Source organism: Sebastes umbrosus, chromosome 14, assembly GCF_015220745.1.
Source record: "Sebastes umbrosus isolate fSebUmb1 chromosome 14, fSebUmb1.pri, whole genome shotgun sequence".
Lineage (NCBI taxonomy): Eukaryota > Metazoa > Chordata > Actinopteri > Perciformes > Sebastidae > Sebastes > Sebastes umbrosus.
Window position 1 is genome coordinate 19889605 of NC_051282.1, and position 19316 is coordinate 19908920.

Consider the following 19316-nt stretch of genomic DNA (forward strand, 5'->3'; position numbering starts at 1 on the left):
ATCTGGGAGGCTGCGAGGGGGCCGGATGAATATGACCGGCGGCATTGGTGTGCAGCGGAGAGCTCAATGCTAATGCTATTAGCCGGAGGTCAGTCCATTTCGCATCACCCCTTGCTCAGTTTATCAGCGCTTCATAATGTGGTGGATGTAAGGGCATGGTGTTGAAACAGTTGATCACACTTGAGTGCGATATCTCTCCTGAGGATGGATAGAGTGAGAGATGGGTTCAAGACGGGGCGGGCAGTTTGATTGCTGCTGCGTCGGAGTGATCGCGGACCTTCTGCTCTTAACAGGCTTCCTCTGTGTTAAGGTTTGTCCACTGGAGAGCGTTGCAGCTCTGTCGGGGCCTCCATCTGGCCAGCTTCCTCCTCTCTTCCTCTGCGTTCATTAACAGTCCATTTGTTGCTGCTGCCCTGAGGAGCCTTCCTCTGCTGCTTACTCACTCAGCTCCTGCTAATGCTGCTGATGAGTCTTTAATGTACAGATGGTCCACTTCATGCAGCTCTATTAAGCATCAGCACTTTTTATACTTTTAGTTTCACCAGTTTTTTATTATCCATCTCTGATTTTATTGGTTTGTCCTACCTGCTTAGAGTCTTAAAGTTGCAGAGTTTATTTGCTATTTGGTCAAATATGAACAAACGTCTTGGGATTTCTGTGTGTAAAAATGCACGAGATATTAATTTACCATTCAGCAGGTTATTGTAAGACACTATTAGTATTCATAGCAAACCATTTCCCCATGTGTTAACCCCTTCTAATGCATATTTAATGCATTAACTGATTGTAATTCAGAGAAAGTGCTATCACTTCACGATAGCTCTTTTCTGATGGTCATGTGACGTGGCGTGTTTGCTTGCACATCTGTGCACAAACACACAAATTAACCCTTGGCATGTTTCTCTTCTAGCCAACGCCGGGGCCTGTTTTCCTAAGCAAGGTAACTCACCGGGCGAATGGCTCCCTGCTCCCTGCTCTTTTATCACACTTTTAAGTTCATTCCTTTTTCCAGTCACATATTTTTTTTGGTGTCACCATACCGTCTCCTGTCGGCTGTCTCCCTTCCCTTCCTGTGTGCCTTCCTCCTCGGGCTGTGTTGTCTGTCAGTTAGAGCGCTGATAAAAGGCCAAGGGCTGTCAGAGTGATGCGCCTCCTTAAAAATGGACAGCGGAATCAGTAACCTCCAGACAAGAGACAGTGAGAATACGTAGAGAAAGTGGCAGAGGGTGTCGAGGGATGGCGGGAAAGCCCCGAATAGATGGACAGGAGTTGTTGAGAAAGAGCGAGGATGTGCGGTATATGAAGGAAGTGTTCCCAACTGACTTTCAATCACCTCAATTTTCAGTATTTTGTTTTTCTCTGTTTCATAAAAAAAACAACAAAAGCCACTTAAAATGACAAGCAGGCATATCACAATGGAATATCCTGCAAAACAAATTCGGTTTGAGCCTCTTCCTTTGATCTATCGCAGGAGCATTTTACTTTTCTCATTTTTCTTCCCTTCAGAACTTGAAATCAATATTTCTGCAGGGACCTGCTCCGTCCTGGTGGCAAATAGTCTAACATCCCATCCCATTTCTCTCTCTCTTTCTCTCTCCTGTCCCCTTTGTGCCTTATTTTTTGCACTCTCATTCCCTCTGCTCTATTTGTTTCCACCTATGTGTGTCTGTTCTGTGTGTATGTACTGTACGTCTCCACCCTGAAATCTCTCTGCATGCTTGTGTGGGTGGTGATTCACGTCTTCCTCTCTTTCTGTCCACCCCTTCCTTCCTTCTTCCCTTCCCTTCTTTTCTTCCTTTCCTTCCACCCTTCTGTCCTCGCCCCTCAGATCCCGAGCGTGGTGGCAGTCACATGATCTCGACAGATGACTTGGAATATCCGCGAGAGTACCGGACGCTGGGCAACAGCGCTCGGCGGTTCTCCAATGTGGGCCTGGTGCACACGTCGGAGCACCGCCACACCGTCAGCGCTGCCCAGAGCCTGGAGGCCCTCACCAACCTGCACAAGGCGGACATGGAGCGCAAGAGGGACGCCTTCATGGATCACCTGAAGAGCAAGTACCAGCAGCAGCAGCAGCTGCAGCATCCGCATCACAGCCCGCACCACAACCCGCCATCTCCCTCGCCCTCCCACGCCAGCATGAGGGGCACGTCGTCGGAGCGGGCCGCACGAGAACAGGTACGCAGTTCACCGCCTCATGATCAATCAATGTATCAAACTTTATTTGAATAGCATCTTTCATACAGGTTAGTGCAGTTCAAAGTGCTTCACAGATGACTGACAAGCCAAAGAAAGACAGAACAAGTGTGGACAATAAAATGATAAAATGTAATTAAAAACTATAATAACAATAATAGTGGTAAAACAGTGTGAATTAAAAACTAGATTAATAAAATCACAATAAAATAGAATAAAATTATACAACTGAAATACAATATAATATGTGATTCATAAAATAACAATAAATAGAATAAAATATAATCATGAGGATTTCTTATCCTTGAAAGGAATTGTGTCTGACAGTGGTTCATCCTAATGTCATTGTCTAATTAATGTTGATTTATTAATTAACATGTTTCATGTGTCTCATCACTTTACTGCCATTTGGAGAAACACATGACACTTCATTAGGCGTTCAGTGCGTCTTCCTCTTGGCAATCAAAATGGTCAATACTATAGGGGTTCAATGAACGATTATTTTCACTGTTGATTAATCTGTTGATTATTTTCTTGATTAATCAATTAAATGTCAGAAAATGGTGAAAAATGTCCATCAGTGTTTCCCAAAGTCCAAGATGACGTCCTCAAATGTCTCGTTGTGTCCACAACTCAAAGATATTCAGTTCACGGTCATGGAGGAGTAAAGAAACCAGAAAACATTCACATTTAAGAAGCTGGAATCAGAGAATTTTTACTTTTTTTTTCTTAAAAAATTACTAATCGATCAACAAAATTGATGGTGATTAATTTAATAGTTGACAACTAATATATTAATTGTTGCAGCTCTACAGTACTGTCAATTTGGTGAAAAATGACGTCACACGTAGAGACCTAAAGGCCTATCACGTACACTAGGGCTGAGCGATATGGAGAAAATCTAATATCACGATATATTTGACCAAATACCTCGATATCAATATTGCGGCCTCATTTTATGGGTGACTATTGGTACTTTCACAAAATATTAACACAATGAGATTTTTGATAAATAATCATCACTAAGTGGATATAACGTCTAAAGGTCTTTGCGAACCAGGTCTGTATTTTTTGTATGTATTTTTTTATATCCGTCATCCGATGAAAAACGTTACACACGGAAACCTTGCACACTAAGTCCGATGTGTTTTATTATTCTATTCCTTGCGAAAATTTGCAATATGAGACAAAACTGAATTAATAACGTAGGTGTGATGGATAGCGCTAGTCCAAAACAGGGCTAATGTATGAATGACATTAGCAAGAAGCTATCGTTTAGCTGCTTAGAGCACAATCACTACTGTCTAATCTTTTGTACATCCTTTGTTTTGTAACCATCCCCAATTCCAAGCTGTTCTGCAATCACCTGCATCAATCTATCTTTAAATACCACATCTCTGCATGCTTTTATTTCTTTATCGTAAAGTGCTTTGTGCTGGGAGACAAAGTAAATGTTAATCATGCCATTTTGGATGATGACATTTGCACGGACGGTGGCTCTGAGTGAAAAAACACAGAAAATTGAACCTGTTCCGAAAACTTAATTGACGGCCGAAAGTTTCGGAGCCGGTGTGTAAACGTGATTGACACAACATGAGGTAGAATTTATTTAAATGTGCGTAAAATTCGGACAAAAAATACGGACATGGTGTTCAAAGGCCTTAAGTGTGTAAAGGCATATAATAGAATAGAATAGAATTACTGTAATGCAGCACTTGTGCTATATCCCAATATTACGATATCCAAAAATTAAGATGATATCTAATCGCATATCACAATATCGATATGATATCGACATATTGCCCAGCCCTAACGTTTGGGTCGAGTGAGTCATACTGTATGTATCGTCAGGCAACAAAAAGTCTTTTGTCAGGTAACATCCAGAGTGAAAGCAGCACAATGCTTCACGTTGTGCTCATTAAAATAATACGTGAAGGAAGGCTGTCAGGTGGTCTTTGTATCCGTGTTATTAGAGGCCGTCATTAAACTGTCACAGCCGATTCTTTTCTTTGTTTCTCTGCTGCCAGAACCTGCAGAACATTACATACACAGTGCTGAAGTGTGAAGGAAATCACACATAAACATATTAAGTGCTCCTATGCTAATGCGTTTCTCTGAACACTTGAGGATAATGGTTCTCCTTTGCTCTTTGTCTTTTTTAGTAAATCTTCTCCCAGTCCAAATGTAGGTTATACTTTGACCAGTTTCACAGCGTCAACAGCTTTCTCTCGCTCTATCTCTCTTACACACACACACACATGCACATACTGTACTGTGCACAAACACACCATCTCTTTGTGCTGTGTGTATTTAAAAAAAGGGGTAAATTCAGTGTAATGACGAGACAGAAAAGCACATCAGGGTTCAAAGGCCTTAAGTGTGTAAAGGCAAATAATAGAATAGAACAGAATTACTGTCATGCAGCCTTTAAAACCAGAAAAAGACAGCACTTGTGCTATATCCTAATATTACGATATCCAAAAACTAAGACGATATCTAGTCTCATATCAAAAAACACACTCTCTCTTTGTGTGAGCACCGCTGCTGTGTGTATTTAAAAAAAGGGGTAAATGCAGTGTAATGACGAGACAGAAAAGCACATCAGGGTTCAAAGGCCTTAAGTGTGTAAAGGCAAATAATAGAATAGAACAGAATTACTGTCATGCAGCCTTTAAAACCAGAAAAAGACAGCACTTATGTTATATCCTAATATTACGATATCCAAAAACTAAGACGATATCTAGTCTCATATCAAAAAACACACTCTCTCTTTGTGTGAGCACTGCTGCTGTGTGTATTTAAAAAAAGGGGTAAATTCAGTGTATATACGAGACAGAAAAGCACATCAGGGGAGAGAATGAAAGGGAGAAAAGGAGAGAGAGAGAGAGAGAGAGATTGAGCGAGCAAGGGAGGGCGGGTGAAAGGCAGGTGGAGTCCATAGTTGCCGTGGCAACCCTCTCCCATAAATGGCAGGTAGGGATATCGCGTTGCAAAGGTCAGGTTGTGTAGAGAAGCAGGAATTGTACAGCGATGAAGACAGAGGGGAGAGAGGAATAACGAGGCAGATAAAAAAAAAAACAGTTTTAAGCAGTAGCCGGGAGAGTGGACAGATCCTAAAGTGACAGGCTATTTTCACCGCCCGGGGGGAGGAAGCAGCAGAGCCCAGGATTTCTTGTCATCTCGTGGATGTGCAGAGCGTGGACGGTGAGGAAGGATGGAGGGGGGGAGGAGGAGCTGGAGAGGAGCGCAGCAGCCAGTCAAGCAGCCCGCTGCTCAATTAGCCAGCACCAGCAGGAGCCAGCCACCCATCTGCGAAGGAGTTAATCGGCTGGTGTTGTAATGAATTAAATAAAGAGTTTCCGCCGCATGTGCTACTGGAGAGCAAGACGGAGAGAGAGAGAAAGAGGGAGAGAGAGGTAGACTGAGCCAGGGAGAGGGAGGGAGGGTTAGAGAAGCAGAGGGAGGGAGAGACGGGCAAAAAGGCGATGAGGATTCGCTGCACCTGACGGACAGCCTGGGATGACTGGAGTGGTGGACAGGCACAGGTGCACTGCAGGTGAGACGGGACTGGAAGCTTGAAACTGGAAGCTGCAGGCTGTTGGAGAATTGTGTGTGTGTGGGATAAGGATGTGCCAGCTGGGATTAGATTCCACGCCTGTTGTGTTTATTGTGGTTGTTGTGGTGACGGTGTACATATGCTCACACGAAGGCTGAGTGGACGCTGCTGTGAACTGTGCACACAGAGGCATTTGTGCTTCTGGGTGAGCGTTAATTTGCTGTTGCAGACTAGGTGTTTTTTTAAAAAAGGGAGAGAGAAAAGCTGCGGTAACGTTGTGACACCAAACTAGACGGAGGAGGATCGAAGGGGGGGAAAGAGTAAGAATGGTTGAGATGGGGGGGCGGGGGGTGCAGAGAGGATGACGACATGAGAAAGAGACGGGGGTGGAGGAGGGGATGGTGTGAGTGCAGCCTGCTTTACATGCCGGTCAGGTAATGCAGCACTACACTCTGCGAGGCAACGTCCTTCTGGTGGAGCTCCGAGTGCACACACACACACACACGCCTGTGTGTAAAACGTATACATGAGAGTGTCTTTACTTACATTTAGCCCCTCAGCCACAAGTTTAATCTGACATCTCAAACAGTAACACCGTCTCCTCGGGGCTCACCGCATCTTTAATTCAACAGGAGGTTAAAAATGACAAGATGTACATTTGAGCTGAGTAGTAGAGCCTCAGTAAAGAGTTTCGTCTATCATCTGGGATTATGGCTGGAGTGAGTTGAGTGTGAATGACTGACAAGTGTAAAACAATGTCTTGAATATAAAGTCTGCACAGAAAGAGATGGATTGATTGCAGTAATGACTGCCAGGATGAATTGTTTAAGAGGTATTAACGTGCATAAGGCCCTCTCCAGTTTGCGTTCACGCCCTCTCTGTGCAGTATCTGCAACTCAAAGTCCAAGTTCAGTATATCTGCAGTTGTCTGCGGAGCAACGGTTAAAACAACACGAGGCGATGGAGAATGAATGTGTTTACTTTACCTGAGAACTGTGAGTAAGCCTCATTAAAGCAGCAAACAGAGAAACACTGGCAGACACAGACACACAAGACCACAAATCACTTCTGCACCATTAAAGCCAGCCCTCAGAGTCATCGAGCTTTGTAGGGAAAAATAAAATCATTAACGTTGTCTGAACAAGTGAACAGCAATTATTTATGACGCACCGACGGTGCCCCTGAGCCGCTGTCAGTTCAACAGATTACCAAGGACGAAGCTTTAGTGACTGGCTACACGGAATAAATGACTGACACATGATCAGGTAGTCAAGGCCAACACATGTCCAACCTCACCTCATGTATTACCTTATCCCTGAAAGTGAACCACTTCACCCATGACCCCTGAGTCGCATACTTTTTCTTTTTACTTTAGTACCTGCTGCAGCTGCCCTTACAAAGTACGTACTGTTGCATGCAGTATGCATACAATTGGGACATACTACTTTGTCATAAATTGTGCCTTGAACTTTGACCCTCTTGCTCATGTATCTGCTGCGCAAAATAGTGGGTCAGAATAGCCAGAAAAGCATGCTGGTTTGCATATTGCAAAATATGACTGGATGTAGTTGGACATCCTGGTATTTTTTGGCATACTGCATTTGATGTTAGGCTCGTTCGAGATGAACTGCTCCTCGTCTGGAAAGTAGACGAGATCAGGCAGCAGCAGCAGGGGGGCGGTGACAGATGAAACCTTCATTGCACAACACTCTGGCGTTAAATATTACACAGAAATATAGGACTTTCTACAATACGCCGTGTTTGTTGTCAAAACTAAGTTTTGCGCCGATCGCCGGTGATCGATTCTGTGCAGGCCGGGCTCATCTGGAACGAGCCTATTCCATGTATTGAGACATACTAAACACTTTTCTGGCATACTAAATACTATGTTAGTATGGATATTGGAACGCGCAGTGAGAATTAGCTTTCTGACCACTTCAGAGGAGGTGCAGATGCTTTATTAAGATCTCTTACTGTCTTGTATAAAAACTTTTTCTGAAGACATACAGCCTTGTATGAAGTAATGTGATAATATATATTTTTTTAGATCATCAAGCTTTTCTGTAAAAGTGTTTATTATTATCATATTAACCCATAATGTAGAATTTAATCCTTTAATTCTCCTGGACAGCGACATTATATGACTTTAAAAAATACAGAAGAAGTAGCTAGGAGACAGAAATTGTCCTCAGCGTCACATCAAAGAGTTTCCTTCAATAATAATTGCTTTGACATATGTTGGTAGAAATTTATATGCTATGGGGAAAAAAGAAGCGTGGGTGGAGATTATGCTCCATATCATTTTGAGTGTCCCACTTGCCTCAGTGCTGGTGAGAGTCTAGGAGAATATATGCACTGTTTTTTTTTTTAATTATAAACAGCCCAGCAGCATTATGTAGTGGACAGAATAATACACAATAAAATACCTTGGAATAGCTGCTACCTTGAATGAAGTCATAATAATAATAAAGTTTGTTCAGTTTCAGACTATTGAACTTGGATTTTAATCCTAGTTATTGTATAGTTGTAATAGGTGTCATTACATTGCTGTTATTGTGTCCAACTACTGTACTCGTATTATTATACTACGACTCTGTTGTGTCCCATTTCCATATTATTACTACTACTACTACTACTACTACTATTAATTCTAAGCAGGTTTTAATATGTGGTGCGTTCACACTGGAAAAGTGACAAAAGTGAGTGTACTCAAAGATGCCAGCATGCATACTAAATCTGCCTGATTTTTGAGTGGGCTATTGCATTACATTTATTCAAAGACACGGTGAGCAGCACATTAGCAGAGCAGCTGCTTCAGTGCTCCGTCAGGATGTGGTGTGTTCACACTGTAAACCTGACAAATAAAGTAAACTCAAAAGATCGGTATATATACTTTAAAACCCTTGATTTTTGAGTGTGCTGTTGATTTACTTCTAACTATTTTCCCGTGATGCAATGCGTAAAGTAAAAAGGAGGAGCTGCCCCCTTGATGGTGGTAAAACAGCTCCAGGAACAATTCTGCAAACAAAAAATAACTACTGCATTTTTGGAACCAAAACTTTTTGATGTTTCTGTGTCACGTTTTATTTTATTTGTGAAGTGTCATTCTAAAGTCACAGTTTAATTGACGCCCAAACGGCACAAGTATTGTGTCTAGAGCTGTCAATTGATTAAAATATTCAATCGCGATTAATGGCACATTTTTTTATCTGTTCAAAATGTACCTTAAAGGGAGATTTGTCAAGTATTTAATACTCTTATCAACATGGGAGTGGGCAAATATGCCTGCTTTGTGTAAATATGTGTATATATTTATTATAGGAAATCAATTAACAACACAAAACAATGACAAATATTGTCCAGAAACCCTCACAGGTCAGAGGTCAAAGAACCCCTGAGAAATTAGAACTAAGAAACTAAGAAATTAGTGGCGTTAAAAGGAATTTGCGTTAACGTGTCATTATCACGTTAACCTTGACAGCCCTAATTGTGTCATTTCCTATTAGTATAAAATGGTTAAATATGTTGTTTTTCTTGTATTCTTGGGGCGGCTGTGTCTCAGAGGGTAGAGCGAGTCGTCCTTTAATCATAAGGTTGGCGGTTCAATCCTCGGTTTCTACTGTCCACAAGTCGAAATGTCCTTGAGCGAGACAAGTTGCTCCCCGGGTGCTTTACAGCAGCCCACTGCTCCTAAAAGGCTTAGGATGGGTTAAATGCACAGTGCACATTTCATGTATGTATGTAACGAAAAAAAAAGTCAAAGTTCTTCTTTTTACTAACTACCAAACAGTATACTAGTATAAGAAGTGCATACAGTTAGTATTTAGTATGGAAGTGGGACACAGCTAAAGTTTGAAGTTTAATCAGGGGTGTCACTCCAAAGTCAAAGTTTGACTGACATTTGTCTGCACACGCTCTCTATCATCTCCTATTTGTACAAAACTGCAGATCACATTGACTTCTTGCATACTAACTGCCACATTTTAGTATATACAGCACACTGTTAGTGTGTAGTATGGAATTGGGACACAGCTCTAGCCTGTATGTTACACTGTGTTAGACCAGATGTTACTTTATCATGGCTCGGTGTCTTCTTGGCCAGGAAACATTATCTATTTGTATTAGTTCGATTATAACACTTAATATTGTATCAAACCAGGCAAGAAGTCTCACTGCAGTACATTAAGAACAGAGAGAAAGAACTGGAGAGTGAAAGAAGAGCATAAAGTGAAAGAGAGAACGACGTCAGGGCCAAATGAGGGGACATTAAGTGAAAGATTAGATTACAATAAGGTAATAATCGGCTGAAAACGCTCCCTCCGACGCTCGTGTTTACTGAAATAATCGAGGCTTTTGTTGAGACCGTATTAAAATGGAAAGCTGATGATGAAAAACCACCAACTATCATAAATCAAAACTCGCCTGTCACTTTTTTTCATCGCTGTGCCAGGAGAGTAATGTGGTTCCTGCAGAGGGGAGGCTGAATGGACTGAAAATTGCCTGCAGATAAGACTAAGAGGTAGAATACGAGTTTGGATTAGAATTAAAATTCATGAACTCTGCCCAATCTTTTTTTAATTCTCCATGTCATTTTTGTGTTGGCTTGGTTTTCACTGTGGGGTAATTATGTTTTAATGGAAAGCTCACTTCCTGAGGCCAACACGCGAGACCTTTTTTTTTGTAAATGGCAGAGCAACAGGAAGGGAAAATAGACACATGACAGATTCGGGATGGGCTGGCGAGAATACGCAGGTGAGGTGTCAGATGAAAAGAGCATGGCAGGTGCATCGGGAGCGAAAGAGGCAGCAGAGAGCGAGGTGGAGACGGAACGGTGGTTTGCCTGTGGTGGAGAAGTCTGGGAGAAGGGCCAACATCGAAACAACAGAGTGGGCTGCTGTTTGACTCGATTTCACTCTTTTCATTTCCTCCCCTTCACCAGTTACAGCCAACAGAGCAATCTTGTTTCAGGTGCGCTGTAACCTGACGCCTGCAAAACACAGCCACCCCCTGCATTAACACCAATCAAACTTAATGATTGTGGTTCAGATTAGATGAAGCTGTCAGCAGTTTTTAATGAGTTTCATATATCGCCTGTCAAACAAGGAACAAGGAAACGATTTAGGAAATGCAACTGATTTTGCATTTTGGGTAGGATGCATTCAAACTATTATCTCCTCTCCAGTACAGCTTGTTCAATGCACCATTTTTTTTTTTGGCTGGACCGCAGACGGCTAGCCTTACAAATGCAAAAGTCTGTCACTGTCTGAGTGATGAAGTTAAACGATTGGTCGGCCAAGTGCTGGAGTTTTCTCATTGGCCGTTGCTCTTTCAAAATGTAAAAGGCGGGAACAGTCCTTTGTTTACATTTTCTACCAGATCCAGTGACGGAGGCTATCTCAACACTTTCCATTCATTTCCTATGGAAAACAGGAGAAGCAGTCGCCCAGTACATGATGGGAGTGTTGCGGCGAGTTGGAGAGAGTCTGTATTTGCATAAAGTTGAAAAATCTTTATGCAAATGAGCCCGTCCAGCGTGACCGTCTGGCTTAGACTTGGACCAAGCTGTCAAACTAGGCGATCTAGTTCTGAAATGAAACCAGATTCAGCAGTGGCATAGCCTATTTCTAACTTAGAAATGTTTTTAGAAGTAGATTTTGGTGGATTGTTTAAACGGAATAACAGAAAGTTTATGAGCAGGCCGCCATGTATGGACATGTACCGCTGGATTTAACATTATAGTCATGACCACTGACTGTATGTGTAACAATTTAGCCACAAATTCACAGACTGACCATTACACCATCCAGCCATATACTCGGTTTGGACCGTGTGTTGTTTAAAGTGGTTTCTTTATGTCGGTGAACTTCAGTCATTATTAGAGCAGTATCTAACTTTTCTCTTTCTGTCTCCCTTCCTTCCCTCTTTTGTCCTTCATGAACTCCACAGCAACAGCCCAACTACTGGAGCTTTAAGGTCAGTGCTGCGTGTCTAAGGGTCCCTGTCACTCTCCTGTCTATTGTGTGTGTGTGTATGTGAATGTGTGTGTTTTGTGCTGTGGGATTACGTAAGACTCCTCGGGCATCACCAGCCTATCTCCTTGGTCCTCTGGCTTCTGCAACACCCAGCTCTCTTGGCATCTCTCGGCATCGGCGTGGGAGTGGGGGTGCTGAGGGTGCCGATTTGTCTTTAGGCTTATTGTTTACTGTAATGGAAATTAATATTTTATACTGGGATATTTGGGGGCAGATCCACACTCGTCTCCTGCATTATTATAAACTATAATAACCTGGTTATGGGTCATCCATACACTCCCTGACTCCTTCTTCTTGTCCTCGCAATTCTCAGGCATTATTTCCGTGTTGTTGACGGTGTAGTTGCTGTTGCTGCTTCGACATACAGTATGTGGTGTTAAAGTTTGCGGTCCGTTGTAGTGTAAACGTTCAAAAATTAGTGTAAATTGTTGTGAATAACAATTAAAGGACCAGTGTGTAAAAATTAGGGGGATCTATCGGCAGAAATGGAATATAATATTAATAAGTGTGTTTTCTTTAATGTTTAATCACCTAAAAATAAGAATCATTGTGTTTTCATTACGTTAGAATGAGCCGTTTATATCTACATAGGTAGCGGGTCCTCTTCACGGAGTTCGTCATGTTTCATCACCATGTTTCAACAGTAGCCCAGAATGGACAAACCAAACTGTTAACTTTTCCTGCTTGGATTGGAGTCGATAACGTTACTCGCTCCCGTCGCCGCCGCTCTCTCTCTCTCTTGCTTCACCACTCACTTCCCACGTACACACACACTCTACGCACTGGCTCTGCTTCAAATGGCTCTTGAGAGGGACATTCGCCTTTTGGCGTCAGCCACTGCAGCTCTCCAACACGCTTGGCACACAGGAGAAGCTTCAGTTGGTTGAAATCTCCTCACCTCACCGCCAGATCCTACACACTGTTCCTTTAAATATAAATGATCCTGGCCATTCAAATTAATGCACAAACCATAAATATCGCGCAGCATTAAGTATGACGTCATTATATAGACTGACTTTCTCTCAGCACCCCCAACTCTGACTGACTTCCAGCATCTCTGTCTCTCGGCTATTCGTGGAGTGTGTGTGTGTGTGTGTGTGTTTGTGGTGTGTGTAGCGTTGCGGTGGCAGAGGTGTCCGGGGTGGCGACAGCTTAAACTTCCCCAGCTCCATTTAATCTGCAGATGACGATCCTCTCGGGATTTATGATACCTCAGGCGGCAGGCATTAATGGCTAGAAGCCATGTGACCTTGCTGAAGTATTACTCAGACCGACTGAGACATTAAGAAGACATTTCAGACGTGCCGCTGAGGCATTACTGAAATAATACAAAGACGTTAGCACAGAGGCTTGAGTCATGGCTGGGCTGCAGAGTGTGTTTTTATACCACAGGTTGCAGAGAGGAAATATGGGCTGAGTATACAGGAGAATGCCAACATCAAGATGTAGAAGTGTTTATCTCGTATGCTGAATTTAAAGAGTTGAGCCCATTTGTTGTTTTTGTAATGTGTATCACTTTGTCGTGGCATTACACCTCACAAAGGCAGGCAGGGAGGTGTGCTGTCTAAACAGAGCAAGTTAAAGAGCGTATAGATGTGTGTGTGTGAGGGAAGAGCCCGGGGCTTATCTGCGCTGTAGTCTTCCCTGAATCCCTCCTTACAATATCATTTGGACAGGTTGGAAATGTCACTGAATATCAATAGCCATACGCCCTGACCCATGGGGAAGGCTAAGCAAGTTATCCCTCACTCCCACAAGTACTTAAACCTCAAACAAGAGTGATATGAAATAGAATTTACTGTAGAGCCCGGTCTATCACATAAATCTGTTACACAACACAACCAATTGGTTATAACTCTGCAGGACTTTCAGGTTGTTTGCAAAACCCCTGTGGGGTAAAGTGAAGCTCTAAACATCAAACCAACAAATTCTGATTGGTGATAAAAAGAACCAGATCTGAAAAAAATGTGTATTCAACGGTTGTAACGGTTGAAACGCTCAGATTAAAGGAATAGTTGGGTGTTTTGAAGTTGGGTTGTATGAGGTATCCATAGTCAGTGTATTCCCTACAGTAGACGACAGTTTGCATGCACCAAATTTGGAGAAACAGACAGGAGTAACCGCACGGAAGCAAAGCATTGTACTGCTGCAAAACGTATTTTAACCACCTAAAACAAAGGCTCACCTAAAAATAAATCAATATTGGTACACGCAATTTAGAATGTTTTTGCTGGTTTACCTTGCTGTGAGACAGCTATACAGTCTATGTTTCCAACAGGGAACTGAAGCCGTTATCTATGCTCTCGCCAAAGCCACCAAACTCCATTGAAACTTGTGTTGTTGTGTCAGTGTGGTTAGCTCGGATTCATCAAAGTCACAGAATAATACAAGCAAACTAACCGATCGAGGCAGCGGTAGACCAGCAACCCGTGTTCTGCGGGGTAAAATTACAGGTTTTTTCAATGGAGTCTGGTTGCCTTGGCGAGAGCATAGATGGATACAACAGCTTCAGTTCCCCATCTTAAAGGGCTGTCTCACAGCAAGGTAAAGCAGTGAAAATATTCTAAATATAGCGTACACTTAAACGGATATTGATTTTCTGAGGTGAGCTTTTCTTTTAGGTGTCTAAAATCCGTTTGCTGCTGCCCCTGTCCACAGGAGTACATTGTTTTGCTTCTGTGCAGTAACTCTTGTCTGCTTCTCTAAACTGTGGACGTGCCGACCGTCATCTACTGTAGGTAATACACTGACTATGGATAAGAACCTCATACAACCCCACTTCAAAACACCCAAATTATCCCTTAAAATCTAACATCTTTTGGTCCATAAAATGTCAAAAAGAAATGCACATCATAATTTCTTAGAGACAGGGTGACGTCTTCAGGTGTCTTATTTTCTCCGACCAACAGTCCAAAACTCAAAGCTATTCAGTTAACAATGATATAGAACAGAGAAAAGCACTAAATATTCACTCCGGGAAATTATGAACTATTATTTTATTATCAAAATAGTTGCTTTTGGTGCCTTGTACTTCTTAAAAAGTTTCTGTTCTGCTAGTCACTTGAAAAAGGAACATCAAGTGAGGTAGTTTAATCACTGAACAGTGAGAGTTAGAATTGATTTATTGGCTCCTCAAGGTGCTGGAGCAGTAATAAAATGTAGAATAAATGAAACAACCAAAATGGTCCAAGTGGTAACAGATCTAAAGCTATTTGCTTTCTGCACAACACCGTTGTTGACACCTTTTATGTTGACACCTCATCCGCTTGATTTCGCCGTAAAGCTCCTGAAAGCCCCGTCCTACTCCCTCATCCCACCAGCTCTAATCTAAGCTTGACTCTCTCCCCGGATTCGCCTGCCTGCGGAAAATAAACACTAAGTGAAACTACTATCAGGATTTCACTACGATCGTTTTTTTTACCTGTGGAAAAAAATATGTTTGTCAAGGATGTTTTCAGATAGTAATGATTATTATTGCTGGTGTTGGACATGGAATAATGTAGTTAGATGTGTCTGGAACATGTTTCCAGCCATGTTTAAAAGCTTCTGTTTCTCTATTTTCTATCAGGATAAAAAAGAGAATCATTTCCAACAATCTCAGCCATCATCTCGCCTCTCAAAGAGAACGCCATTGTGCTCCCTCTCTATCTGAGCAAACCGATTTACATCGACGCTCGCTCAATTCACAGCAATTTGGCAAAGCAATTTGTTCCGTGCATTGATGACTCCAGGTATTTATGAAGAGATAGGACTCTAGGGGGGTTGGTGGTTGTGTGTCCAGGCAGAAGATTGGCCAGAGAGTTGGAGAAAGATGGAGAGAAATAATGATAGTGGGGGAAGAGCAAGTAGAGACAAATGGATGTGAGAGATGGATCGATTTTAGGGAGCTGTTTTCTCTCCATTTTCTAAAAGTGAGAGCTGAGAACTTCTTTCATGTGGAAGAAAAGAGCCAGGTTATAGTTAGAGGGAAGAAATGCAGACTCAAAATCCTCAAATGCAGACAGCAACAGCACCTGGATGAGGCTTTGCCCTCTGCCACTAGAGACGGAGGTGGAGGCAGATCTGTTGATATAGAGCAGCTCAGCAAGAATCAGAAGTGAGCTGTGGGAATGGACAAATGAGTGACAGGGGATATAAAGGAAGGAGAGGAAGACAGACAACTTGAGGCAACAAGCTTTAGAGGAAGAGAAGGATGTCATTAAGAGGAGAGACAAAAAAAGCTGGAGGAAAATATAAGGTGTGAGGATTGTGATATTAACCATTTAACACCTGTCTCTCAAGCAATAGCCAGGAGACAAACACCTCATTGTCATTTCACACGCATCAAGTCTGTCGCTGACATTTCTGGTTGATGTGTATTCTCTCTTCACTCAGAATGTCACATCACTTAACAGGGAAATAACTACATTCAGGGAAAAGATCAGAAGAGCCCAGCGGCAGCAATCGTGTGGTCAGCTTTCCTCTGGACTCCAGGACTCTCCTATTTAGTTACCACTTACCAAACCACAACCGAGACAGTTAAAGACTTGCTAGTATACTTATTTACAGCAGTGTGATTTATCCTTCTGCTTGTTGTATGTGCAAGAATGTCACATGATATGCTTGCAGCTTAAATTTGCCTTAAAGGCAGAATGAGTAGGATCCGTCAGTTGTGGTTTATAAATACAACAGTCAAAGTTGACCACTCCTCACCGGCTCGACACCAGAAGCGTCCGTCCCCTGACCGTGGTTAGGGTTAGGGTGCTTGCTCTCGTTTTGGAACGAGCTTTGACTGCTTGTTGTTTCGCCTCGCTATATTTGCATTTTTGGCACTTGTGATCCGTCTATGTTTTTATAGAGATTGACGCCAAGAAACGTCCCAAACACAGCAAAATTAGAAAATACAGGCACAGGGCAGGGTCTCTCTGCAGATACAGACACCGCCACACACTTCTAGTGGGTTGAGAGGGATGATTTTTATGCCTCTGCGCCGGCGACAGCTGTGGCCAGAAGCACTATGTTTTTGGGTTGTCCGTCCGTCCGTCCGTCCGTTGGTCCGTAGTCCGTACGCACATACATCCATCTGTACCGTCTCGTGAACGCGATATCTCTGGAACGCCTGGTGGGAATTTCTTCAAATTTGGCACAATCGTCCACTTGGACTCAAGGATGACCTCATTATATTTTAGTGGTCAAAGGTTAAGGTCATCGTGACCTCACAAAACATGTTTTTGGCCATAACTCAAGAATTCATATGTTAATTATGACAATTTCACACCAATGTCTAACAGGATAAAAAGATGAAGTGATGACATTTTTGACAGACATGGATTTAAACTGCAACTTGACTTGGCGGAGGCATACAACCGCGAGGCGTTAATTTTAGTTCTATGAGTCGATAAATTACCCCCGGTCGGATTTATTCCAAAAGTGGATTCAGACATGATGGCTTCATCTTTAACATTGTTGACTAAAAAGAGAGTAAGGCAACATTACTTTGTGCAATTCAACTATGAGAGGAAGTAAGAAGAAAAAAAAGGAAAATATGGAGCCGCAGATGTCTGGAAGAGGCAGACAATATGGTCTGTCTGCTCTGCATCAAAATAAAATTTGATATGACAGCAGTTTTAAATAGTAATATTAAAACAAGCTCCCTGCAGTTTATAACAGCCTGATTCTAAAATTAGTCGGGGCAGCCAATTCAAGGTTAAAAGCTTGCTTAATCTGTACAGTGCTGCCCGGCTTTACAGGTAAAATGTGCACTTCTTAGAACACTTAACAGGCCTTGAAGCATCCACACTGTTTCATTACAATGTGTTTAAATCTGGTTCTCCTGTTATTCCTTTGCATTTTTCACCAAAACATTCTGTGTGTGTGAACTGCTAATCATTTTTTAAGTTGACATACATATTGAAGAGAGGCTAAAAAAATAGTTGTAGCCCGTTATACAAGGTTAACAGACTACTGTAAGTAAGACAACATTGAAGTATCAGAGTTGGATGAGATGTGCTCTCCCAAACATAAAAAATACATATACCATCACTTGACCTTAAAAACAGAGCGTCCCAGTGTGTGCGTGCTTGTGAATGTGAAACAAGAAACAACGGGATGGGAGGTTGCATTGAGCTTAATGCAGTTTGTAGCCTAAGGTCTGCTGTCAAGCTGCCGTGTCCCGCTTTTCTACTCCGCTCGCTTCTCTTCCGTGTAAGATCATCCTGTTCCCTACTTGTTCCTCACTTCCCTTATAACAGTGTTGAGTTCTCGACAGTAATTGAGTGCTGTTGAAAAAAGTCTAGATCGCTCTAAAAGAACAGGTTCGGGTGGAGGGAGGGAAGGAGAGGAGGTGCAGAGGGAGGATTGTAGTGGAAATAAGAAGGAACCAGTTCCTCTCAAAGGAGGCTGTGAACACCATCGTGTATAACACTGGCATGTCTAGCAGGACCAGATGCATGACCAGATGGTGTGTTCGCATATGATATTTACAATGCAAAATCACTGCAGAGAGACATTTTCAGTTTTCATATCACATAAATCACCAATATGGAATAGCCTGTTGTAACAAGGCAAGCTGACTGAGAGCATGTACAACGACAGCTGCGGTAAGCTCACACACGTTCATACATCACGGTTTCATTGTCTTGTTCAGCAGCACATTCATAGTAGTTGTCGAGAGAGTAGAAAAATAACTCATTCACTTTCTCAGCTGGTTCAGAAATTTCAAATTTGAGTCTGCAAACATCGTGAGACACGAGCTCAGTCATGCAGCATTGTATTCTCAATTCCCTTTCCCCTTTCTTAGAAAGCTCCAGCTAGGTTTTTTAGCCTTGGAATAAAATTCTTGCATGCACTATAGTCGGAATGACTCAAGAGTTGCTCTGTGTTTCCCTCTCAGCCATGCAGGGGAAAAAATGAGCAGATACTCTCAAAAGAAATCTCCTATCTTTGACATGTCTTAGACATCTTTTCAGCTATTCCCATTCATACTGAAAGCTGCTGTTGCATTTCTATGCCAAAAATATCTCTAGGCGTTACTTCTCCTGAGTAATACGGTTGCACTCAGGCAGCTGCTTCCACTACATATCCAGTTCCAAGTTAAATACCTGTAATTTGTTGAGTCCAACAAATATCTCATTAAATCTTTTATTAACTGCCTTTTTTTAGTTAGCATTGTTAAAGTGATATGTAGCCTGCTGGCTATCTATAAAGAAATAGTTTGAGTTTTTACACGAATAATGCAACATTTTAGGAAAATTGTACTGAGATTTTAGGAAAAATACTGAGAGTTAGATGAGTATATTGATACCACTCTCTTGTATATACAGTAAATATGAAGCTACCGTGAGCAGCTGGTTAATTTAGCTTTGATAAAGGGGGAGGTATAGTAATCTATCTCTGTTTAAGGGTAATACGGGTAGCACATCTCAAGCGCACTAATTAACAACGATTATTTACATTTTTATGTAGACGAATAATTTAAAAAAAATAATACAGCCATAGAACTTTTAGGAAGGTGCCGAATAAAAGTATAGCTTTTACTAAAAAAAATGTGATTG

The 19316-nt window shown here is 42.1% G+C and overlaps 1 protein-coding gene across 10 annotated transcripts in view; it reads left to right on the top strand.

Moving 5' to 3' along the window:
* Nucleotides 1–19316, top strand: part of si:ch211-278a6.1 (SRC kinase signaling inhibitor 1) — a 136522-nt gene that overhangs the window by 75333 nt on the left and 41873 nt on the right. For 9 of the 10 annotated variants that reach the window (XM_037793210.1, XM_037793212.1, XM_037793213.1 and 6 more), the window contains exons 2-4: nucleotides 911–940; nucleotides 1829–2178; nucleotides 11699–11725. In XM_037793210.1, the coding sequence (XP_037649138.1) occupies nucleotides 911–940; nucleotides 1829–2178; nucleotides 11699–11725 (407 nt within the window). Of the gene's footprint in view, nucleotides 1–910; nucleotides 941–1828; nucleotides 2179–5637; nucleotides 5753–11698; nucleotides 11726–19316 lie in introns of those variants that run through there. The other variant, XM_037793218.1, reaches the window with a different exon arrangement.